The sequence below is a fragment of the Dipodomys spectabilis genome, unplaced genomic scaffold (assembly GCF_019054845.1).
Source record: "Dipodomys spectabilis isolate Male_0828 unplaced genomic scaffold, ASM1905484v1 ptg000023l, whole genome shotgun sequence".
In the NCBI taxonomy this organism is placed as follows: Eukaryota; Metazoa; Chordata; class Mammalia; order Rodentia; family Heteromyidae; genus Dipodomys; species Dipodomys spectabilis.
The window spans coordinates 5,634,420-5,661,164 of record NW_024870700.1 but is presented as its reverse complement, the minus strand read 5'-3'; the positions used below and the strand labels follow the sequence as shown (position 1 = coordinate 5,661,164).

General features: G+C 39.4%; 1 protein-coding gene across 1 annotated transcript; it reads left to right on the top strand.

Moving 5' to 3' along the window:
* Positions 1-17,219: 17,219 nt before the first annotated feature.
* On the top strand, positions 17,220-25,791 carry Panx3 (pannexin 3). Its single transcript, XM_042674826.1, has 4 exons — positions 17,220-18,040; positions 19,460-19,602; positions 23,142-23,356; positions 25,089-25,791. Exons 1-4 carry the CDS (start codon positions 17,860-17,862, stop codon positions 25,726-25,728), a joined length of 1,179 nt encoding a protein of 392 aa, XP_042530760.1. The 5' UTR covers positions 17,220-17,859; the 3' UTR covers positions 25,729-25,791.
* The last annotated feature ends 954 nt before the right edge of the window (positions 25,792-26,745 follow it).

Sequence of the window (26,745 nt, the reverse complement as noted above, 5' to 3'; positions counted from 1 at the left end):
CCCAATCCGTGGGCTTTCTATTGCTCTTGCTAGCTATGTCATTTGCCCTGCAGAAGCTCTGCAACTTTATGCAATCCCATTTGTCCAACCTTTCTTTGATTTGTTGTGTTTCCGGGTCTCTATTCAAAAAATTTCGGCCTGAGCCAAGGAGACCTAGGGTTTCTCCTATTCCATCCTGTAATGTTTTCAGAATATCTGCTTTGACTTCAAGGTCTTTGATCCATTTGGAGTTGATTCTGGTGCATGGTGATATGTAAGGATCTAGCTTTAGTTTCCTACATGTAGTCTAACATATTTATAAGATGATTTCTTTGTTGCTTTGTATGTCCCTCCCCCACGATATAACCCATGCTTTCACTGTATTTGATGTTGGTATAATTTGTGGAAGGGAAGGGAAAAAACAAATCATTTAACTAGGGATACAGGTGGACCCATTCCTACAATGAGATGTACAAGTCGTTATGTCGAATGAACTTTATAACTTTAGTGGGGGGTGGGGGAAGGTCGGGAGAGGTGGGTATGGGAAGGAATGGGAAGGGGAAACAAAGAGGAGGCAACAATGCTTGATAAGAAATGTATTCGTTATCTTGCCCATGTAATTGTAACTCCTCTGTACGGTATTCTCACAATAAAAAATAGTTATGTACATATTATCATATAAATAGATGCTTATCCAAATGAAATCCAAGAAATGGAAAGAGGACTTTTACTTTTTGTAATTTTTTTCTGTTTTTCCCCCTTTGTCACTGTTTTTTATTTCTGTACCTTTTGTCTTATATGTAATTTTATCTGATTTGGGAGGGGAAGGGGAAGCATAAAAATGGTGGGACAAAGGGAGAACTAATTCAGCAGTAATACTCACTAGACACTTCATTGAAAATTAACTATACAAGTTGTGAGGGGGTTAGAAGAGGAAAAAACTGGGAGAAAACAAGGGAAGAGGTGACACTATTCAAAAAGAAATGTACTCATTATCTGACTTTTGTAACTGCAACCTTTGCAACAAAAACTTTTTAAAGAAAACCGAAAAAAAGGAGCAAGGCCTTCATTACCTAAAACTTCTCACTATATCATGTTGCTTAAATATTTCAACTTCAAATAGCAGCAGGGAGAGGAGGAGGGGGAAGAGGAAGAAAAGGAAGAAAACCACCAAAGGCCTGAACATCCTCACTGTCAGATCAAATGACTCCTTCTGCTACTGCCACCTGGTGGCAACATGTCTAAAATCAAAGGATAGTAATCAAGGAACTTGCTCAGCAGCTCCTTATAGCCCAGAAAAGACCATACAATTAAACGGCAGATTGTAAAATGCATAGAAAGGCCAGATTTTTACAGGTATTCCCCTGTAAATCTACAGGGGAGTCCTGCTGTGGCACTAGCTATAAAGAGAGGCTAAAAATCATATAACTTTCTTAAAAGTGAGGATATGGGAACAGAAGAATGAAGGGAAGGGGGGGTCATTATATTAAATGAACATATGTGAAAGTGGAACCACATAATTTGAGGAGCTAAGTGTGGCCAGAAAAAAGATGGAGGGGGGCAATGTAAGAGGTGACATTGATCAAGATTCAATGTACTCATAAACAGACTTGTTGAGTTGAAACCACTTTTGAAACTACTTAAAGATAATTTTAAAAAAGGGAGCACCAAAGGGGCATCTGGAACCAACCCAGATGCCCCTCAGTAGATGAATGGATCAAGAAAATGTGGTATATATACACAATGGAATTCTATGCCTCCATCAGAAAGAATGACATTGCCCCATTTGTTAGGAAATGGAAAGGCTTGGAAAAAATTATATTAAGTGAAGTAAGCCAGGCCCAAAGAAACAGAGGTCCCATAGTTTCCCTTATTTGCAATATCTAGTATATGTACGAGTCAAGCAGAAAAGGTCAGATAATGTGATGTTAGGAAAATGAACGTTTAAATATGTATTTTAATGTTTTTTTTCTTTCATGCATGTGTTTCTAACGCATTTACAAGATTATTTCTTTGTTGCTTTGTATGTCCCTCCCCCACAGTGTAACCCCCGCTTTCACTATATTTGATGTCAGTATAACTTGTGGAGGAGATGGGGAAAAACAAGTCATTTAAGGATTCAGGTGGACCTGTTGCAACAATGAGAAGTACAAAATGTCATGTCAAAAAGGAGCTTTACAATGTCGGTGTGGGGGGGGGGGAAGGATTGGGTGGGAGGGAGGGGGGAGGCTGGGAAGGGAGGTGAAGGGTAAACAAAGGAGGAGGCTGCAATGCTTGGTAAGAAATGTATGCATTATCCTGCCCATGTAATTGTAACCCCTCTGTACAGTATGTTCTCAAATAAAATAAAATAAAATTTTAAAAAAAGGAGCACCATTTCTTGAATGTAAACAGGAAGCAAAAATACAAATATAAAATATATGTATATACAAATTACAGTAAAATAAGGAAGAGATTTAGAGGAAATGTTCTTAGGGCAATAAAGGCATGATTATGTTTGTGACCAAAAGAAATTAGTTATTAGAAGAAGATTCAAGATGCAAAAAATAAAATGGACATTTGAAGGAATGAAAGGGGTTAGGGAGAGTTGAGATCTAGGATACACATTCGCATCAAATTACATCCAACAAAATTCAATTCCCAATAATTATTTTAAATACCTAATGAAAATTAAAACAGACATTTTGTCCAGATAAATGTGAAGATGTTCTTAGTGTAAAGATACTGGATGGACTCCCAGTAAGACAGACCAGATGAGATAACTGCTACATTTTCTACTAAAATTACAAAAAGGAAAAAAAATGCAAGCTGAGAAAAGTTTTTAAAATCTGAAAAGGTAAGACAATTCCGTATATACAGATGATATTATTATATATTCCTGAGGAACTTACAAAAACAGTGAAAAATACTAAAAACTAGTTAAATTGCAGGTATAATGTCAGGAATCAATATACTCTGTGCAAAACCAACCTGCTAGAATATTGTTACAGTTTGATATTGAATATTACCTGAAGAGGTATGTGATAAAGGCTTAGTGCCCAGTGTGTAATGTTGTTGGGAGGCAGGAGAACTATTCCAGGCAGAGCTTAGTGAGAGGATGTGAGATCATAGGGGCATGCCCTTGAAGGTTATATTAGAATCCCGAAATCACCCCCCTTTCTTTCTCCCTTTCTCCCTGCCATGCGCTCAATCATGATGCACTGCTTTCTCACAGGCCCAAATCAGTGGGGCCAATTGACCATGGGACCAACTAACCGTGGACTCACACCTCCAAAACTGTAAGCCAAATCAACCCTTCTGACTTTTAAGTTGTTTTATTTTGTCATAATAATAGAAACACATTGCACTAAATGTGTAATGTGTCACATTACATCTTGTCACAATAGGAAAATTAAATTTGTTTTCAAATACCTAGTAAGAAATGAAGAAAACATATGCCACTCGAAGTATAAAATGCCTAAAGGCCACAAAAGCAGATCTAACTAATGGAAAGGTATATCATGTACTCCATGGTAATGATTCAATATACAAACATATCAATTCTCTCTAAATTCTCTAAATCACATTATATATGATCTCAATAGATGTAGCATTAAATATTTTTGTAGGATACAAGTTGTTTTTAAAGTTTGTAGGAGTTCGTTTTGCAGCTATTTCTTTTTTTCTTTCTTTTCCTTTGGTTTATCTCCTGTTGTCACTGTTTTTTATTTCAGTACCCTTTGTCTTTTTTAAATAAGTTTTTTATTGTGAAAATCCCTTTGTCTTATACATGTTTATCTGATTTGGGGGTGGGATGAGAAATCACAGAAATGGTGAGACAAAAGACAAAGGGTGAACCAATGCAACAGCAACAATCACAAGACACTATGTTAGAAATGAACTTGTGGGGGAGAGGAGTGTGGGAAGGGAGCAGGAGAAAATATGGAAGAGGATAACAATGTTGAATAAGAATTGTTCTCATTTATTTATTTATGTAACTGTAACCCTCTGCGCATCACCTTTACAATAATATAATAATAATAATAAAGTTTTATAGGAAATAATAAGAACTGATAGCATGGAAAGCCTACGGAGAAGGAAGAAGATATGACATTTACAAGCTAACCCTAACAAATATGGAGACACTCTAAAGCTTCTCTAACTAAAGGAAGATGTTGGCACATGAACAGAATGGTAGATCACTGGAACAGAATATAAAATTGGATAGAGACTCAAAAACAAATGGAGTCAACATTGCTGCAGGTAGCATCTTGAATCAATAAGGGAAGGGAAGTGTTATCATTTTTTGAGAGCATGGTATACTGGATATGCTTTTTGAACATAAAATCCACTCTCACCACCATATACCATACAAATTGCAAATGCATCTAAATGCAAGAGCTAAAATGATTCAAGTTCTGGAAAGAAACATGAAACACAGGTGAAGTTATAACTTGGAAGTACAGAATACTTGGCAGAAGGTAATTTAACACCTAGAAACTATAAATAAGATATTGATAAATGTGGCTATATTTTAAAAAGCACTTTTTGCCTGGGAGAAAATCATTAGAAAAGTCAAAAGATAAATTAAAAAACAGTGAAAAAGTCTAGTAGAAATCTTGGATGCAAGCATCTTTTAAGGAGTTTCCAGAATGTGCAATAAGAAGACCTACAACTCAAAGTAAAAGATAGGTGGAAAAAAACATGAATATTTCAGAGAAAACAGAAATGTTGATGGCTCTAAAGCATACAGAATGTCCAACTTTCCTGATATAAGAAATGTCTATTAAAACAACAAGTAAGGGCTGGGAAGGTGGCTCAGTGGTAGAACACTTGCCTTGCATGCATGAGGCCCTGGGTTTGATTCCTCACCACCACATAAGGGGGGGAAAAAAGCCAGAAGTGGCGTTGTGGCTCAAGTGGTAGAGCGCTAGCCTTGAGCTGAAGGACAGCGCCCAGGCCCAGAGTTCAGACCCCATGACCAGACCCAAAAAAAAAAAAAAAAAAGTAAGATACTTCAAAAGGAAGAGGGACTAAGACAGTCTCTCTTAACCATGATAGAGTAACAGGGCTCAGATTTTCCCTCTATCATCTATCCCTAGAAAACCAAACAGACTATATGCAAAAATGTTTTCAGACATTGAGAAAAGGCAGAAGTGAACTGCAGTTATAAGAGAAGAAGTAGAGAAGCAAAGGTGACCTTCTGCCTAGACACAATTTCAAAACAGGGATGAAAGAATCGGGAAACAAACTGAGAACAGACTGGTGTTGAGGAAAACCAAAGAAGCCTGAATTTGTGGACAGGGAAACTGGAGGAGATGAAGTTATGCAAAGAGCTTCATGGAGAATGGAACTTCTTCACAAACGTTCGGTCATTTCTCTGAGAAAGCAAAATAATGTGGAAAAACACTGACATACAATTTCATCACTTTTGGTTGCTACTTGCAAAAACAATATAAAAAAGAAGAAAAGACTTGCAAAAGCAAGTCTGGAATCATTCGAGTTCCTACAAGCCAGTGGAGCTGAGGCTCAAAGTGGTAGGGTGCTAGCCTAGAGCAAAAGAGCTCAAGGATAGTACCCAGGCCCTGAGTTCGAGCCCCATAACCAACAAAAAAAAGAAGAAGAAAATCATATAAAATTATGACTGAAAAAAAAAAGTTCCTACAAGCCACCATGAAGATGTTCCAATAAACATTCAATACAAATAAGGAACTCAGTACACACTGTGTACTGGGATTTTATCCTGTCTTATTCTAGGAGTACTCTAGAAAAGCTTAAAACAAATTTCCAAAGACTCCAGATCCTTAAAAGGCTCTCAAAAGAAGCTCACACATACTTTAAAGAAATACAACAAAATCCAGTACTCAAGCACTCAAGAACATAACATATAAGGTCTATGACTGAAAATTACTAGATATAGAAGAGGTAGAAAAATTTGGCCAGTTACCAGGAGAAAAATACTTCAACAAAAACATCCCAGAAACCACACAGGAAATGGAATTAGCAATTTAGGCTTTAATAGCAATTATTAATATATTTGAAGTTGGGCACGATGGCTCAAGCTTGCAATCATAGTTGCATGGACAGATAAGATCGAGATGGTCATAGTTCAAGACCAGCCAAACCATTTTTAAAAATCCATGAGACCACTGTTGGTAGGAATTTAAAATAGAACAAACCTCTGGACAGCAGTCTGGGGGTTCCTCAGAAAACTAAACATAGATCTTCTCTTCGACTTAGCCATACCACTCCTGGGCATCTATCCAGAACATCACAAGCTAGGATACCATGAAGACACTTGCACATCCTTGTTCACTGCTGCACTATTCACAATAGACAACCTATGGGAAACACCCAGATGCACTACAATAGATGAGTAGATTTTAAAAAATGTGTACCTAGGAAGTGGCGCTGTGGCTCAAGCGGTAACGCTCTTGCCTTGAGCTGAAAAGCACAGGGACAACCCCCAAGCTCAGAGTTCAAACCCCAGGACCGACAAAAAAAAATGTGTACCTATACACAATGGAGAATTTTATACAGCCAATAGAAGGAATAATATGTTATTTGCAGGTAAATGGATGGACCTGGAACAAATCATGTTAAGTGAGGGAGCCACACTGAAGAGAGACAAATGATGCATGTTTCTCTCATATTTGGAAGCTAGATCTAAAATACACTGAGATATGATAAATCATACAGGATTAGGCATTTACACAGAGTGAGACCAAAGGAGAATACTCTTCGGAGAGAAACACAAAGGCGCAATGCCTATGTACATCTGATCATATAAATAATATTTCTCCAGGAAATGGAAACAAGAGGTTTTCTTTCTTTGTTTTTTCTTTTTGACTTGTCTGTCTGTGGGATGGTAAGGGGCACAGAAATAGAGGAACAAAGTAAAAGGGTGAACAAATGTTAGCAATGGCATTCACTAGACACTATGGTGAAAATGATCTATACAACTGGTGGGTGGGGACAGGAGGGAAAAACTGGGAAAGAGTGAGAGACGGGTGACATTATCCAAAAAGAAATGTACTCTTTATCTGACTTAGGTAATTATAATCCCTCTGTACATCACCTTTATAATAACAATTTTAAATTCTTTTTAAAGAGTCTATCAGACTTTCTCTCAGTTAATGGCCTGGCAGTGATATGTGCTAGCTATCTAGCTACCAGGGAAGCACAATGGTTGGGCATAATGGCATGTACCTAATAGTCCCTAATACAGAGAGAAGCACAAGTAAAATGACTGCAACCCAGGACATTCTTGATAAAGCAGCAAAGCCCTACTTCAGGTAATCAATGAACAAGAAAACTGGAGCTATAGCTCCAGTGGTAGAGTACCTGCCTAGCTAGCAAGCACAAGGCCCTGAGTTCAATCCTATTCATTATGTAATAGCCTCAGGAAGCAATCTGATAAAATCTTACTCCTTCAACAATAAAACAAGTATGTAGCCACTTGCATTCCACACTTTTTATTTTATAATTTAAAGTAATATTAGACTTATATTAATAACATTTTAATAAGGACAGACTTTTAGTCAAAGTGAAACAATTTCTTTCTTAAAGAAATTCAAACCTCAGTTAGCACATAGGTTATACATGTTTTAGAGTTAAAAGCTGGAGAAATAATTGGATCATCACATAAAAGCTGAAGCTTATCTTCTTCCTAGCAAGGCTCATTTATGTTATGGATAGACTGTTCATAAATGGACAGGCCATTTCTGTTATGTTATGCTAAGACAGACTTAGCTTGTGATGGCTTGTCCTTCCCTATAGTCCATATTCCACTAAGGCTCAGGGGTAATAACAATACTTCATTTACAGATTCTCCACTTCAAATGTTGCCACATGCTTCAGAATCACTAATAAACCCCAATCCCTATTCAGAATCCCATGGCACAAAAGTTACAAAGAGAGAAAAAAACAATTCATTATGACAAGCTTCAAATAACCCCACAAGACCAACTTTCCTTGCCACTCAAGAGCAAATCCTTAGAGATTCATTAGAAGTTCACTTTTCTCTAAGAACCCTGGAGGATTCTTGCCTTGATGATGTAACACCAGGGAAAGTTCCTCTTAGTTGTTGCCACAGAGACTATTGCCATGGAGACATCATCTCAGAGACATTTCAAAATTATTAGAGCATTATTTTGTGTTCTTATTTTTATTCTGATTGAGATAAAATTCACATAACAAAATCCACCACTTTAAACATTTTGAAGTTTACATACAGAGGCTTCTAGCACATTCACAATGCTGCCAATAATCCACCTATTTATTTCCAGAAAGTTCCATCACCCCCACAAAGAAACCATAAACCTATGCATAGAGATGCACACTTATAATCCCAGCTACTAGAAAAATATAAATAGGAGGAGGTCAGTTTATGGACAGCCCAGGTGAAACCTTGAGACTCTATCTAAAAAGCAAGCATAATGAAAAAAGTGATAAAGCACCTGTCTGGCAAGTTCAACACTTTGAGTTCAATACCTATAATTACTAAAAAGGAGAAAAACTAACCCCTCTACCTAATAAACAGTCACTTCTTGTTCCCTCTCATATTCAGTCTCTAGAAACAATCAGCCTGCTGTCTATCTCTTATCCATGTGCCTATTCTTGATGTGTCACCTAAATAGATTTAAAGTGATGGAAGAGGTGACATTGATATCAAGATGCCCTGTACTCATGTTGAATTGAAATTCCTTTGTACAACCACTTAAAGATATAATAAAAGCCCGTTGCTAGTGGCTCACCCATGTCATCTTAGCTATTCAAGAGGCTGAGATCTGAGGACCACTGTTCAAGGTCAGCTTAGGCAGGATATTCTGTAAAATTCTTATCTCTACTAAACTACAAAAAAAAAAAAAAAAAGCCAGAAGTGGTGCTATAGCTCAAAATGGTAAAGTGCTATCCTTCAGCCAAACAAGCTCAGGGACAGTGTCCAGGCCCTAAATTCAAGCCCTAGGACACACACACACACACACACACACACACACACACACACACACACACACACACACACACACACACACACACGAAAAATTGCAATAGAAAAATAAATGGATTTAAACAATGTGTGACATTCTGTGTTCCATTTCTCTCACTTAACACAATGTCTTCAGGATTCATCCATGTTGAAGCATGTATTAGTACTTCATTCCTTTTTATGGCTGAATAATATTCTATTGTATTAATACTCATTTTATTTACCCAGTCATCAGTTGGTGGTCATTTTAATTGCCTCCCTGTTAGGCCATTATAAATAATGTTTCCTAGCCAGGCAACGGTGGCTCACACTTGTAACTCAGAAGGCTGAGATCTGAGGATCGAGATTCAAAGCAGGGAAAGTCGAGAGACTCTTTTTTTTTTGGGGGGGGGGGGGGGGTCCAGTCGTGGGGCCTGAACTCTGGGCCTGGGCGCTGTCCCTCAGCTCTTCAGCTCAAGGCTAGCGCTCTACCACGTGAGCCACAGCGCCACTTCCGGCTTTTTCTGCTTATGTGGTGCTGAGGAATTGAACTCAGGGCCTCAAGCATGCAACATGCAAGGCAAGCGCTCTACCACTGAGCTATCTTCCCAGCCCCAGTCGAGAGACTCTTATCTCCAATTAACCACCAGAAAACCGGAAGTGGCACTGTGGCTGATGTGGTAGAGCGCTAACCTTGATCTGAAGAGCTGAGGGACAGTGCCCAAGCCCAGAGTTCAAGCCCCACGACCACCAAAACAATAAAAGTAAAAATAAAATAAAAAACTAATGTTCCCTGAAGGTTCACCAAGATGAAAACTTGGGACCTTTTCAGTTCTCTCCTGATCAGTGCCCAGCCATTGCTTTCATGTGATCTTCTAGCTTTCAGAATCATATAAGAGCTTTGCAAAGTCCATATTTCCCAAAGCACTCTAGGATTTACTCCCAAACTTTTCTGTTAGTCAATTGTTTGCCCAGTTGTTATGCCTTGTTTCAGGCTAATGTATTTGACTTTCATGAGTCCCATCTCCTTACTCCCATCCACTACCCCCTCAAAGCCATCACATCCCTGGGAACATTCCAGGCAAACCTGTAAGCTTTCTTTGGAGAAGGGTAAAAAAGCAAGCTTAATTATTTTAGTATCTGTAGATGGAGGACTAGATAAATTATATGTTGTATACATACATACATTTCAATACATATATGGAATATAATTCTTCCTTTTAAAAGGAGATTCTGGAAGGGGGACAGAATGTCGCAATAATGTTCAATGCATGTCCTATGAAAATAGGAAAATTGAGGTTAAGGGTTTAGGTTGGGAGGGATAGGGAAAAATGATGACTGGGGTGATATTGTTCAAAATGTCTTGTACCTAAAAACTGATTTGTTGAATGGTAATCCCTTTGTTCAGCTACTTAAAGATAAGAAAAATATAATTTTAAAAAGTGATTCTGTCATTTCCAGCAACATGGAGAAACAAGAACCTGAAGGTTATTATGCTTAGGAAAATAAACCAGATGCAGAAAGAAAAAGATAGGCGTGCTCTCTCTCTTATAGGTGAAGTCAAAGGGAAAGTTGAAATCATAAAAAAACAGGATGAGGTGACAAGGATACGTAAAGGGATATGTAGGTCAAATGTGCAAAGTTAAAATGATACAGAATAAATGAATCTAGAGAAATATTACACAGCAAAACAACTACAGCTTAATAAAATGTATTGTAAACTGGAGATGCCACTGGAAAGAAGAGTTTAGGTGTTCTCACTACAAAAAAAATTTTAAGATAACTATGTGAGAGGATAGGTATGTCAAATTGCTTGCTGTAGAAATCATTTCACTATAATTGGGTATATAAAAAATGATATTGTTAATGGGTATGTGGTCACAGTTAAGCAAAACAATATCCAGTGTTTTACAGCATGATAGAAAAACTATGGCTGACAATTAATGGAATATTCTAAAATTGTGAGCAGAAAAGTTTTTGAATGTTCCCTACACAAAGAAATGATACTATGTGTGAATTGACAGATATGAAGTGATCTGATCATTATACATTGTATACATGTATTTAAACGTTTATTGCAGTACCCCATAAATGTATATCATTGCTATACCAAGGAAAAATATTAAAATTTTATATTAAAGTATATAAAGGAACAAAAGTGATTTGCTGTGATAGTCAATTAGATGAGGGAAATATAAACGTGACACAATAAAGCTGTAAGCCCAAGCCAAAAAAAATCATGTTATTTTCACCTTGGATTTGTGCAATTCAAATTCTTTTTTTTTTTTTCAGATTATTCTCAAAGGTTTGTTATGCTCCCTCCACAGACTAGAACTTTATGCCAATTATGTGGGCAGCTTTTTTCAAGGCTGCTGCCAGCAAGCTAGAAGCAGGAAAGGCATCCAAGAGAAGATAAAATGCCACAAAACTCTTACTGCGATTCAGCTTACTATCCTTAATTATGCATTCCCTGGTTGCTGCGTGGTTTTCATCGGTACTCAGAGTCCTAACAAAGTTGGCTCCAAAACTTTTTAACAGGTTTATTTGTTGCTTTGTGGGTGGAGTTCTCTGCTCTGCCATTTCTGCTGACATAGCTCCAGGAGCTGCCTCCTTCCTCCCACACCCTGGTCCTCACCTAGAGTTCAGTTGTATTCACATCTGATCTTCTCACAGGTCTCCAACCTGTGAGGGAATAGTAGCAGAAAACTACACTCAATAAATGGATTTTTTTCTTTTTTTCCTTTTTAAGTATAGTGAGGTTTGAACTCAGGCCTTACACTTTTTCACTGCCAGCCCCTTTCGCTTTATTTTTCTGATGGTGTCTTATTAGTTTTGACCAAGGCCAGTCTGGACCATTGTCCTGCTAGTTACATCTCTTGCATAGCTAGGATAGCAGGTGTGTACCACCATATCCAACTCATTGATTGAGATGGAGCCTCACTAATTTTTTTGCATGGGCCTGTCTCAAATCACAATCTTCTCAATTAGCTGGGATTTTAGGCTTTAACATTCACTTCACTCACTGCCCTTTGAGGCATGGATCTCATTTTCAGGCAACAAATTAGAGATGGTTCCAGTACCTCTTCAGGATCTGTCTGAACGCTGCAGTAGGAAACTTTTCTTAGCTTCACATCCTTATGTTGTACTTCATCAGAAACTGGTATTTTGAGTGTCACTCCAACTGTCCTATCATCAGTCCTAAAATACTAAAAAGCTTTGTTTTTGTTTTTTGTTTGTTTTTGTCCATCATGGGGCTTGAACTCAGGTCCTGGGCACTGTCCCTAAGTTCTGTTTGCTCACTTTGAGCCACCGCTAATTAATTGGTAGTTAATAGGAGATGAGAGTCCCACAGACTTTTCCTGCTCAAGGCTGAGCTTTGTTTTTGAGAAGACTACAACTTTGTATTGAGGACAGCTCAGCTTCTTCCTTGTATTTATCATGACCAACCACATTTCATCAAGACAGCTCCCAATCAGTAACTGTAATTAGTTCAACAATAGATATTACACCTTATATTAAAATTAGTCCTGCTGTGAGATTCTAATCAGGCATTTCTTCTCTCAGGAACGAGCATGAGAGATACCGATGTCCCAATATTTCTAGCATCGTGTTGTTGATATCACAGTGTTCTTTTGGGTTGATTCAACATTGTAATCAGTAGACTAACAGCTCTTATTTCCTATTCCTTATCTCCCAGCATCCTCTCCATCAGTTTCACCAACAGCAAGTCCTCAGAGGCAGCTCTGGAATTTTTCTATGGGTCTGATGCATTCATGCTTCTGCATTATTTTCTATTCTTTTGGTTCTGTTCAGAAAATTTGAAGTCCCTTGTAATGACAACATTCAGTCAGTCTGATGGAAAGGGACACTTAAAAGGAAGTGAGGCCTCTCCCACCTTGAAGCCTTGCACCAAAAGCCATGTTTGTGAGCTATGTGGGATATGAATATTCCAACCTTGGCCAAGCCCTCAGTCAACAAAGACAATCTCTTAAATGGAACCTTGTATGCAATCCTGAACCATACAACTCTAAACTACTACCTGACCTATAGAAATTTAAGAAATCATAAATGGCTCGGGACAGCATGAGGCACATGTTGTGGTCTCCAAGTCTCCCAACAGCTCTACTGCAAAGATGGTTAACAAACCCAAAACCAGAAGGACTTTCTGTAAGAAGTGTGGCAAGTATCAGCCTCATAGTGACCCAGTACAAGAAGGGCAAAGATTCCCTGTGTGCCCAAGGGAAGAGGTGCTATGATCAAAAGCAAAGTGGCTATGGTAGACAGACAAAGCCAATATGAAAGCTAAAACCACCAAGAAAATCATACTGAGGCTTGAATGTGTTGAGCCTAACTGCAGATCCAAGAGGATGCTGGCCATTAAGAGATGCAAGCATTTTGAACGAGGAGGAGACAAGAGAAGAGCCAAGTGATCCAGTAGTAAACTTTGAACTTTTTTGGTCTTAATTTTGGGGAAGATTTTGAAGGTATAGAATGACCTGGTAGAAAACTAAGAGAAGACAGTAAATACCCCTCAAAAAAAAAGAAACAATAAATGTCTACTGTGTAAAGCTGTTACATTATAGAGTAATGCGTTACAAAGAGTAATTAAAACATCTGTGAAGAGATGCTGAAACTCATTAGTTTTCAAAAGACCTGAAAATTAAAATAATGAAATATTACTTTAGGCTGGGTGCAGATGGCTCACACCTATAATTATAGCTACTCAGGAGGCTGAGATCTGAGGATCGAGGTTCAAAGCGAACCCATGCAGAAAAGTCTATGAGACTCTTATCACCAGTTAATCACAGAAAAAGCAGGAGGTGGAGCCGTGGCTCAGGTAGTAGAGTGTTAACCTGAAAGAAATATTACTTTAGACTAGTACCCCCATCAGAACCTAGAAATTTTAGTACTATATATACATTCCAACTAAATTCTTTGTATCTACAAAGGGAAATGAATGGTATTTGTGTAATAAAGAGTATAAGTAAAATGAATGTTCATCAATATACACATTAATAGATAAAACAACGTACATTACAGCAGTAGAAACAAGAGATTAGCTGTGACATAGCTACATAGATTGGCTTTAGAGGGTCAAGATCAATTTTTTTAATGACAGATTAAAAAATCACTATGAATGTTAAGACTGCAACACACAGATTTGAGTAAACTGCAGTATTTTGTGGCAAGAAAATGCTCCCAACACAATAGAAAAGGCTATGTTAATTTATTTTGTGACTATTAGGAGATATGGTAAAAATTACATGAATTGAAATTCCAGACAAGACAGTAATATTTTAAGTGAGATGACAACCTCCAACATAATTTTTACCCTAGAGGAATCTTCTATTTCTGAACACCAGCTCACAATAGGCCTTGATCCAAGCAGAGAGTCTCATCAGAGCTAAGCACCAGTGGTTCATACCCACTGGTTTAGAAAGCTGATATCTGAGGTTCATAGTTCAAAGTCATTCCTGGCAGGAAAATTTATGGGATTCTAATCTCGTTAACCAGAGAATAAATAAATCATTAAAGCTTTCAATGATTATCACTAGGATAGAATAACAGTTGAAAACTTGAGGAACTACAAACATATGGTCAGTTTTGCCCACAGTACATTTTCTATCCACTGGAGTTGTATAGACGTGGACTAGAACCAAAGTGAAATATACTCTCCCTATAGTGCTTAAGAAACAACACTGCAGAAGGAGGAGCTAACACCAAACTTACTGATACAAACTCAGTAAGCCATCAAAATACTTGCTGGAGTTTGATGCTCCCTGCAGCAGGAGGCTTAGCAGCTAAATGGATATCGTCAGAAGAGATAAGAAAACTTCTCACAGTCTTTCTGAAGCTTAAGCCCTAACAGGCTTTCAACCAAAAATCTGGAAACTTCAGGCTTCCAAATAGAGAAATATAAGTGTACACTGAGTCTTCCTAAAATCAACACAGGCCTAACCACACTTAATTCCTCATTGGAGCTACATGCAAGTAAACCAACATTAAACACTTGACAAAAACACAGTTAAAACAGAAATGACAATAGGGGATAGACCATAGGGGGAAGAACATACAAAATAAACAAAAAAGCACATAGAACATTAAAACAACAATAACAAAGAAAAATCTCCTATGTCTATATCTTGGGGTTCATTTCACTTAGCATCATCTTATATGGTCATATGTATATAGCTTTTGAGCTTTTCTGCTCATCTGATAAGATTATCCTAGACATATACTAATTATTGCAAATAAGGGAAACCATGGGACTTATATTTCTTTGGATCTGACTTACTTCACTTTAATATTTTTTTTCCAAATCTTTCCATTTCCTAACAAATACATTTATCTAATTTGGGGAGGTGAAGGGGAATAACAAAATGCTGAAAAAAGGACACACAATGATCCATTGCAACAATGATACTAAGACACTATGTTGGACATGAACTTTACAACTTCGGGGGTGGGGAGGAGTAGGTAAGATAGAGGAGGGAAGGGATAGTAGGAAAAAAACAAAGGAGGGGTAACAATGTTCGACAAGAAATGTACTCATTAGGGCTGGGAAGGTGGCTCAGTGGTAGAGCGCTTGCCTTGCATGCTCGAGGCCCTAGGTTCCATTCCTCAGCACCACATAAGCAAAAAGAAAAAAGCTGGAAGTGGCACTGTGGCTCAAGTGGTAGAGCGCTAGCCTTGAGCTGAAGAGCTGAGGGACAGTGCCCAGGCCCAGAGTTCAAGCACCATGACTGGACCCAAAAAAAAGAAAAGAAAAGAAATGTACTCATTACCTTACTCGTGTACTGTAACCCCTCTAATACAGCATCTTTACAATAAAACAAAAATTTTTTGAAGATACAGAAATGAGGATGCAGAAAGGGTAATAGGGATGTAAGAGTCCCTGTGTTGTTCCCATGCCTGGATCATTCCACTAAGCATACATAAAACACCTCTAGTTGGTCTCTGGCTTGTGGGATAAAGAGAAGAGAGGCAGGCCAGGCCCAAGCATGTCAGTGCAGGAGGAAAGTTCAAGTAGAACTTACAACATACATCTTTTAATAATGGTAAGTAATAAACCAAGTTAACAAACTGTTGAATGAATATTTTACTTGTCTACTCTCACCCAGACACATACACACACCCTGAGCCTTCATAATGACCAGGAATGCCTGGATCTAATGTAGAATCTCCACACTATCCCAGGCCCCTGGCTCAATCTCCTTCTCTTCCTAATTCAGCTAAGTCCTATATTAGGGGGAAAATACAAATGCCTCAGAAGTGTGAGTGCTGTGAGAATACCTCTACTCTAAAACTCTTTCCGAATGCCCACATACAACCACTCCTTAGACCTGGGAATATACACTAGCAGTATAATCTTCACGTGAAAGGTGTTCCTGAAGAAAAGGATACCTTAGGTCCTAGAACCAGGATGAGGTAATATGGGCAGAAATTATAGTCAAGGAACTAAAAGAAATGTTGAGATAGTGAACAGGTTCTGTATAGGCTCAGAATGGCATATTCCTGTCCAAGGATCCCTTGCCTTATGAGAAGAACATAGAGAGTGAAGGCCAGTTAAGGGCCTTTATTTCCAAGTACAAGGACAATACTAAAGACCAAAGTGCCTTATTCTCCCAACCAACCTACCACACTGAACTGAGATGACACTTTATATGTTACCCAGCTTTTCTATCACTGTGATTTAAAAAAAAACTCCTGAGATAATCAACTTAAAAGAAGGAGAAGTTGGACTAAGGGTATAGTCCAGTGGTATAATGCTTCTCTATTTCCTGGCACAGGAATAAAGGAGGGGTAATATTTAATTGGTTCACACTTTCAGAGGTTCGAGTTTGTGGTCGTTCAGCCCTGTTCCTTTGGGGCTGTGGTTGCACTATACATCGGAATATAAATGCATAGCAAAAGAAGCTGGTTAACTTGAGGTAGACAGAAGGTAAAAGAGAGAGAGGAAGTGCTGAGAGTCCCAATATGCCCTTTGAGGCCATTCTTCCAGTGACCTTATTTCCTTTCACTGGGTCCCACCTCTTAATGTTCCACCAAACCATAGCACCCATCCTGCATGTTACAGTCTACCTAATACCTTCACATACACTACTCATAAACAACTACCACAATTTTGTAAGACAGTCTTATACTACCACTTGAGATGTGGAAAAATGATGCAAATGACATATTTTTAAAAATTAGCATTCCTAGCAGTCCAAGGGAGAACTTTTCCCTCCAACTTTCAGAGGTCATGCTCTTTCCTGTACTCAATACTACCATGCATCACCCAGCTAGAAGGGACTAAAAAAGGAATCAAACATTGTAAATATGTGGTTGAAATATTTTGGAAGACCAGAGTGGGGAAGAAAATTTAACATCAAATCCAGAGCAGTTTCTGGGAAAGAGCTGGGGCCAGGAGCAAAATTCATCACTAGAACAAAGACTACTCTACAAGGTTAGCAATCCTAGCTGAGTCCTGGGGGCTCCATTCCCACCTCAACCCACAAAATGAGGGCCTCCAGCCCATTTAAGCAATCTCCACCCAAATTCCACACCAATTATATGGGGGATCTGGTTCCACTGCCCTCTTTCTATCCACCACCCAGCTGAAAATACTTTATTAATGAGAGGGCAGTATAAAGCCACAGGTTACATCTATTTGGAGACAAACCAGAGAACAGCTTGGCACCAGCCACACATGAAGTCCGACCCTCCTCCAGCAAGGACCCATTGAGGCTGTACCTCCCTCTAATTACCATGGTGCCTGGCTCAGGGCCTGGGCAGTTATTTAGAGAATCGTTGCCTGTTTCTAGCATAGATATCCATGAAGCTGGTGCTGAAGCACAGTCTGCTCACAGCCTGCTTTCTAAAGCCATCATCTTCTCACTCTATCCCAGGACATCTCTTGCCACCTCTGCACCCCCAAGCTCTGCAGCATCATGTCGCTCGCACACACAGCCGCTGAGTATATGCTCTCTGATGCCCTGCTGCCTGACCGCAGGGGCTCCCACCTCAAAGGACTGCGCCTAGAACTTCCCCTGGACCAAATAGTCAAGTTTGTTGCTGTAGGCTTCCCCTTGCTGCTGATGTCCTTGGCATTTGCCCAGGAGTTTTCCTCTGGTAAGTTGCTTCAAATGGTAAGTGAAAGACCCTGCTTCATTCCTTTGCATGCCTTATAGTCGAAGTGAGACAGCTCCCACACTGAGTAGGCTTTATCACTTTGGGCTGGGCTGGATTACCAAAGGAGAAGACTGTACATATATTTGGGATACTAATAAAGCAAAGGCACCAAAGAAAAGTGTTAAAAGTCAACTCTGAAATTTTATAATAAAGATAATTAGTTGTAATTTTAGGATTAATGTATTGTACACCATTGTAATAATTAAATTTTATTTGAACCTTTATAGAGATAAGAGACATTGAGGTCCCATAATCTTTTCAGAATATGAAACTTCTTTGTCTTAGTCAACTATGCTGTGGTCTTGTTTTCCCTGAGCCCTTTTTCCACCTTCACTTCCAGGGTTACTGAGAATATATATTAAGAGCTGTGTTCAAAGATGCTGAATAAGCCAGGCACCGGTGGCTCACGCCTGTAATCCTAGCTACTTAAGAGGCTGAGATCTGAGGATCGAGGTTCAAAGCCAGCCTGGGCAGGAAAGTCCGTGAGACTCATATGTCCAATAAACCACTAGAAAACCAGAAGTGGCACTGTAGCTCAAGCGGTAGAGTGCTCGCCGTGAGCTGAAGAGCTGAAGGACAGGGCCCAGGCCCAGAGTTCAAGCCCTGCAACCAACAACAACAACAACAAAAAAGATGCTGAATTAGCTATCTGCCTCCTTTCCATAAACTTCAGATGCATATCTAGACAATAATACCCATATGTATACAGTGCTGTAGTCACTGGATTAACTCAGCAAAACTACTCCATCTACTAAAAGTGGACTCCCTCTATACTTTCTTTCTAGGCTATGCTTATAAGCTTACTACATTTCATAGTGAGATGTCCAAACTACCATTATATCTTCATTCATCTTCAACAAGGGGAAAGGTACTGTTTCCTAGCTCTGCCTTTATTCAGAGACTGATGAAAAACCAGAAGTCAGACTCCTCCAACCATGCTTTCCTTTCAATACCACTGGCTTGATCTCTCTCATGAGGTAGAATCAGAAGTTCAGGAAGTTAGTCTTCTATATTTTAGAATCTAAAAGATGTCACCTCTCTAGGAACAAAGGTGCCACTATCAAACACCAAACCCTCTGGTGCCAAATTGCAGGAGTCTACCTATAGGGGAGTTCAGGGGAGCTCTAAGGAAAAGACCACCAGTACTAGAAGGACAAATCAGTACATTAGTTCCACAGGTCAGTGAGTGTTATCCCATCATGTCCTGACTGTCCATGACACAGCAGAGCCAAACTCAGGAAACAAGCACAAGAAGACAGTGCCAAGACACTGAACTTGGCAGGGTTGTGGCCCCTTGGGTGGGGTTCCCATTCCTCCACTCCAATTCCAGGTTGTGTCAAAGCTGTATTCTTATTTCAGGGTCTCCAATCAGCTGCTTCTCTCCCAGCAACTTCAGTGTCCGGCAGGCCGTATTCGTGGACAGTTCCTGTTGGGACTTACTTGTTCACCATGAACAGGATGAGGCTGGCCAGTACAAAATCAAATCTCTCTGGCCTCACAAGGTAAAGTAGGCAGAGGTTCTATTTGGCTGGCTTTGTGGCTGAGTGGACAGGGACAGAGCAGCACCAATGTATTCCTCTCAACCTATTTCCCCTACTATACCTGCTTATTTTGGTTGCTGACTTTTGTGTTCCTGGCAGTTTTCAAATGCTGCTTGATCTGCATTTGCAACTCTTTCATCAGGAAGCTTTGTGACTGTGGGAGAGACTGTTGACAGATAGCTGTAGTTGAAGGTGAACCCTTTGGTCTATTTCATTAAGAAAAATCCATAATATCAGAGTCTGTTGTAATCTTTTCTTTTGGGCTGGTTGTTCTTCTCTGAGACACTCAGTCCATAATTTGTGGTTAGAAGCAAGGTGCAGGTTTGTAAAAAGCTTGGCTCTCAGCCCTCTGGTAACTCAGCTGTGGGTCTCACCATTCAGTATTCATTCGTTCAATCACCAACTGAGGATGGTTCTTCAGCCTTCTGTGTACTAAAGTGCAGAGTTCAATCTGATTTAATCTCTCCAGAAAATATGCTTCAAGCCCCTGTCATGGAAGGAAGGGTAGGAGCTTCAATGTATCACATTATAAAAAAGCTCTGCAGGTCTGTTGCTCATACAGATGTTCTAATTTTTCTTTTTTTTGGGGGGGGGGGATCTGGTCATGGGGCCTGAACTCTGGGCCTGGGCGCTGTCCCTCAGCTCTTTGGCTCAAGGCTAGCACTCTACCACTTGAGCCACAGCGCCACTTCTGGCTTTTTTCTTTTTGCTTATGTGGTGCTGGGGAATCGAACCCAGGGCCTCATGCATGCAAGGCAAGCGCTCTACCACTGAGCCACCTTCCCAGCCCCCAGATGTTCTAACTTTTCTACATACTAGTTTTCTGAGGCCTTCTATATTTCTGATTGCTGAAGCTTTATGGTTCTAAATAGCTTGCTTGTCCCTGCCTTCTAACCCTGGACACCTGCTCTCTAGCTTTCCACATTTTATTGCTCTTTTCTCTTCTCTTGTCTCCTCTCTTCCATCCTTAGAAAATTATGTCCTTTTTAGCTTTTATTGTCATCCTATCAGGTCTTATGCAGGCATAGTAATAATTTGACATCCAATTCACTATGATTAATCAGAAGTCACTTGTGATATTTTCTATGAATGGTCATTTACAAGACCTCAAAATGCCACAGTTCAATGACCAGAAACTCTATGAAGGAAACTCAAGAGACTTCTGTTACTGGCAGATCAAACACAACATAGGTGGTTACAAGTTCACAGGGTCACAGAGGAGATCTCATGTTAGGAAAAGGTTAACATGCTTGATCATCAAGATCACCAGGAAGCACTCTAAGCCCAATCTCTGCTCCACTTCAAACCTACAGAAGCACTGTGAGAGTGAAGAATTATGGCACAAATAACGTGTCCAATGTTATTTGTCGGACAAGGGTAAAGGTTCTAATTTTCACAAAGGAGGAGGCTGCAATGCTTGGTAAGAAATGTACGCATTATCCTGCCCATGTAACTGTAACTCCTCTGTACAGTATGTTTACAAATAAAATTAAATTAAATTTAAAAAAAAAAAGGTTCTAATTTTCACTTGTGGCAGGATTTACTTATCCTAATGTTTTTTAAAAAAATAATTAGCATAAAGTTATTAAAAATAATTAGCATAAAGCAAAGGTGCTTTATGGTGATGTTTGTTTGCATGGATATAATGTCTTTACATCAAATTCACCCATATATAAAACTCCCACTCCTCTAAACTGTCTTTTTTTTAGCTTTCTTTTGTTTCAGGCCCTAGGGTTTTAACTCAGGGCCTAGGCTCTGTCCCTGAGACTCTGCGCTCAAGGCTAGTGCTCTACCACTTGAGCCACAGTGTGACTTCCAGCTTTTTCTGAGTAGTTTATTGGAGATAAAAGTCTCACAGATTTTCCTGCCCAGGCTGGCTTTGAACGGTGATCCTCAGATCTTAGCCTCCTGAGTAGCTAGGATTATAGGTGTGAGCCACTGGTGCCCATTAAACCAACACACACACACACACACACACACACACATCTTTTCTCTTTGTCCAAATGCAATCAAATATGTAGAAATAGGTACTCTTCCCTTTTTGTCTGAACTCTCCTCTAAAAGAACATCCTTGGTTAAGAAGATACTATAGGTCAAGTAGTCATATAGGGAACCAATTTCCAAATCCCAGCTCCTTAGCCTATTGGGTGTGTAACTCTAAACAGGTACTTAACCTTTCCATGCTTCAGTTAACTTATCTGTAAAGTAGAGGCATTAATCATACCTACCTGAATGCAACCTTGTGAAAATCAAATGCAATAAAATGTTAAGTGCCTAGTAAAAATGTAACTTTAAGAAGCCTTTCCAAATAGCCATTTTTCTATACGCAAAATACTAGTACAAGTCCTTATATTAGTTTTCCAAGGCTGCTATAACGAAGTACAACAAACTAAGTGACTTAAACAACAGAAATGCATCATCTCACAGAACCAGAGACAAAATATCCAACATCAAGTTCCTCTTAGTGATGCAAGGAACAAATCTTCCAGGCCTTTCCTTTTGGCTGTGGACACATCTTTCCGGCTCTTTTCCATGCCTGCCTGCCTCATATAAAGTGTGTGTGTCTGTGTCTGTGTATGTTTTAAGGAAATGAGTCATAATGGACTAGAGACTTACTCTATTCCACCATAATTTCATTTAAAATTAACTAATATAATTAGTTGTTTAGACCCTATTTCTAAATAGTTCCATTCTAAGGTACTAAGGATTAAGACTTCTGCATATGTGGGGTGAAAAACATAATTCAACCCCTAAGGTAACTAATGAAGCAAGGCTTGTGAAATTTGGCATTGCCAAGGGGAGAAAAAAAACTAGTGTGGTTCTGAGAACTCTGTTCCAAGTGTCGCCCATGATTTCAGGCTAGCTGCTCAGCTTACACATTTGAGTGGGGTGGATCTCCCTGTATGCTCTCGCTCTCGCTCTCACTCTTGCTCTCGCTCACTTGCTCACTCACTCGCTCTTTCTCTCCTTTGATCACTTGCTCCCTCATTTTCACTTTTTCTTTTCTCCTTAGGTCCCTAGACAAATGATAGTTTAGAAATAGTGTCAAATGGGGCTGGGAAGGTGGCTCAGTGGTAGAGTGCTTGCTTTGCATGCGTGAGGCCCTGGGTTCGATTCCTCAGCACCACATAAGCAGAAAAGGCCAGAAGTGGGGCCATGGCTCAAGGAGTAAAGTGCTAGCCTTGAGCTGAAGAGCTCAGGACAGAGCCCAGGCCCAGAGTTCGGGCCCCAAGACCAACAAAAAAAAGAAAAAAGAAAAGAAAGAAAGAAAAATAAATAAATACCATAGACTTTGGTTTGGTGGAACATGGAAATCTGCCATCTCTTCTCTACAGAGCCTCCTTATATTCTTCCATATAAGCAAAAAGCCTTGGGTAGCCCACTCTGCACACTGTCCTTCCTTCTGAGGCAGAAACTGAGTAGAAGCAAGTCCCTTTCCCAGAGCTGTCAATCAAGCTCAGCACTCCAGGCTCTCTTCTCAAACTATTCTTGTCCTGTAGGCTCTCCCCTACTCCCTGATGGCCCTAGCTGTGGCGATGTACCTGCCAGTACTGCTATGGCAGTATGCAGCTGTGCCAGCCCTCAGCTCAGATCTGCTGTTCATCATCAGCGAACTGGACAAATCCTATAATCGCTCCATCCGCCTGGTACAGCACATGTTGAAGATCCGACAGAAGAGCTCTGACCCCCATGTCTTCTGGGATGAACTAGAGAAGTGAGTTATCTCTTCTGCCTTTTTCTGAAAGATTCTGTTGAGCATTACAATAATATCCTAAGCCATAAGGGATTACTCTCACTTCTGTATTCTATTCCTCTATTCACAAACTTCCATTACTAACTCCATGCCTATCAAAAAATATACAAGTTCTCACAAGTACTTGTCTTAGGCCCCAACATGCTTTTAACTATAAATTGAGTATCGTTAATCCAAAATTCCAAATTTAACAGCGCTACAGAATTCAAGAGATATTCAGCATCCTAAGTAAAAGTGTTGTAGCATATTAGAATGCCATTCACATTGTTGCTGAGTAATATTCAATATAGACAGAGAAATCATCTGCAAGTGGATACTTAGGTGACTTCTACCTCTGGCTACTATGAATAATACAAATATTCTAAAGTATGGAACATTCCAAGGTTTTAAGCATTTCTGCTCCCAAGCACTTGGATAAGAAATACTTAATCCATAGCAAGTGACAGAAATCTTCTACTCTATCCAAGCAGTCTCCTCCTTTTCCCTATATAGATAATTTATTTAGTCATTTATCAGAGTACCAGGCATTGTGCTAGGTGATTCTGATACAACAGTGTGTTAGAGACAGGAAGCAGGAGTGACAAAGCTAAACCTACCTATGTGAGGTTTACATTCTCTTAAGGCAAAAAGACAATAATGACAGCTCATAGGTAAAACATACATTAATACATGGTGAGTGGTAGAAAAAAAGTAACAGAAGGAAAGGAGATCTGGAGAGCTGAAGGATAGAGAAATGACAGCTCATAGGTAAAACATACATTAATACATGATGAGTAGTGTAAAAAAAGTAACAGGAGGAAAGGAGGTCTGGAGAGCTGAAGGATAGAGAACAGTGCCATTTTTAAAATAGGGCAAACAGGGTGGGCCCTACTAAGGGAATAGTTCAACAAAGATATGAAATTGTATTTTCCCATGTTTATAGGCACACTACATCCTCTCCATCCCTTAGAGCCCAGCTTCAAGCCAATATTCTCTATAAACATTTCTGAACACTCCAACCCACAATGTTATTCCATCTGCTAACGTTTGCAACTACTATGGGTCATATTCATCAATTTGACAAGTCAAATATTCATTTTATTTTATCTGTGCATATTTTTATGCCCCTTTTCCATAAGTCAGACACTCAGCTTCTTGGCTTCACTATACCTTAACATCACAGCTCTCCACATAAATATTACCACACTTGTATAAAATGAATAAGTAAGGAAGTGGCACAGTGGCTCAAAGTGGTAAAATGCTACTAGCTTTGAGCAAAAAAGCTCAAGGCCCATGACAAACACACATAAATAATGACTAATCTAGCCAAGAAAATCGTAGTGAAGAGTATACAGGTCAAGAATCACAATGCATTGATTTGGACTCCCAGTCCAGTGCTAATTTCTTAAGCCTATTGCTTCCTAAGAGTCCATTTCAGCTTAGAGTTAAAATCTGCCTTGGTAGGCAGAAATTTATAGTGACCATTCATTATTTATTAACCATCTTCTGTGTCTATCACACTGCACCCAGTATTTAGAGAATAATCACACACCTCTTTTTAATAAAGATCATGGTTATGCTTGGGAAAGACAGCTTTTCATGTATACCAAGCATGTCATTTTGGATACACAGATCAGTTACTTTCCTTAGTGATTTTTAGGATGTGGTTCTAAATGGCACTTCCTAACCTTGACTTCTTTCTTCCCTTGCCCAGGGCCCGGAAAGAAAGATACTTTGAATTTCCCTTGCTAGAACGGTACCTGGCATGCAAGCAGCGCTCACATTCACTAGTGGCCGTCTATCTCCTAAGGAACTCCCTCTTGCTCCTCTTCACCTCAGCCACTTATCTGTACCTTGGTCATTTTCATTTGGATATCTTCTTCCAAAAAGAATTCAGCTGTTCCATCAAGACAGAACTGCTACATGATGAGACACATGTCCCCGATCTGATCACATGCAGGTTGACCTCCCTATCCATTTTCCAGATTGTTAGCCTCTCTAGTGCAGTAGTATACACTCTATTGGTTCCATTAATAATATACAACCTCACACGGCTATGTACATGGGACAAACGACTCCTATCCATCTATGAGATGCTCCCAGCTTTTGATCTTCTCAGTAGGAAGATGCTAGGATGCCCTATCAACGACCTCAATGTGATCCTTCTTTTCCTCCGAGCTAATATCTCTGAGCTCATTTCTTTTAGCTGGTTGAGTGTCTTATGTGTATTGAAGGACACAACCACCCAGAAGCATAACATTGACACTGTGGTTGATTTTATGACTTTATTGGCTGGCTTAGAACCTTCCAAACCTAAACATCTTACCCAACGAGTATGTGATGAACACTTATAGTTAAGGGGGAAAAAAAATCTCTGTATTGAGAACTTTTGTGAAAATTAAGTCTCTTACCTTCTTTGCAAGTCACACAGAATACACATGCATGCACACGCGCACACACACACACAAATTCACTTTAGAAATGCTAAGCTTGCATACACTTAGGTTAGCTTGTATATCAAGATAAGGAACTAAATGTAAAACTTGAAACTGAAGAGTCAAAGAACTGAAAGGATATGTCTGCAGCATCTATGAATATAAACATAAATGAAAGTCCAGATATTCTGCAAGCCTCCCCTACAGTATAACACCTGCTTTCACTGTATTTGATGTCGGTATAATTTGTGGAGGGGAAGGGGAAAAACAAGTCGTTTAAATAAAGATACAGGTGGACCTGTTGCAACAATGAGAAGTACAAGTTGTCATGTCGAAAATGAACTTTACAACTTGGGGGGGAGGATTGGGGGAGGAGGGAGGATGGGAAGGGATGGGAAGGGTAAACAAAGGAGGAGGGTACAATGCTTGATAAGAAATGTACTCACTATCTTGCCCATGTAATTGTAACCCCTCTGTACAGTATTTTCACAATAAAAAAATAAATAAAAATTAAAAAAAAAAGAAGACTCTAAAGGCTACTATGGAAGCAAGTTCTCACTATATTCACTCCATGGTCCCTATCTGATCCATATCTGGCTTATTCCAAAGCACAAGTAGACAAATCTAATAAGAGATTAATAAAGATATAAAACCCTTGGAAACTCTTGGTGTGGCCTCAAATCCTAAAACCTGTTTTGTGGAAATATCCTTACTAGGCCCACTGAAGCCTGCCAAGTCAGGAGATAATGATGGTTTTAATTTGTAATCTGCTCTTGGGGTTTAAGGATACAGGCAGGGTACTATACACCCATTAGTTAAATTTTTTGGTGCCCAACACTTTTAATCATATAAAACAAGGCTGCATCTTACCAAGGACTAGGGTTATAAGCTGAGAACTCCTTTGCAATGCTTAATGGCCCCAAGTATGCTTTTGAT

Bases quoted from the DNA above. Each gene is read 5' to 3' on its own strand.
- Panx3 (XM_042674826.1), top strand. From the start codon at position 17,860: ATGTCGCTCGCACACACAGCCGCTGAGTATATGCTCTCTGATGCCCTG. The intron at 18,041-19,459 runs GTAAGTTGCTTC...TTCTTATTTCAG, and splicing joins TGCCCAGGAGTTTTCCTCTG to GGTCTCCAATCAGCTGCTTC. The intron at 19,603-23,141 runs GTAAAGTAGGCA...CTTGTCCTGTAG, and splicing joins AATCTCTCTGGCCTCACAAG to GCTCTCCCCTACTCCCTGAT.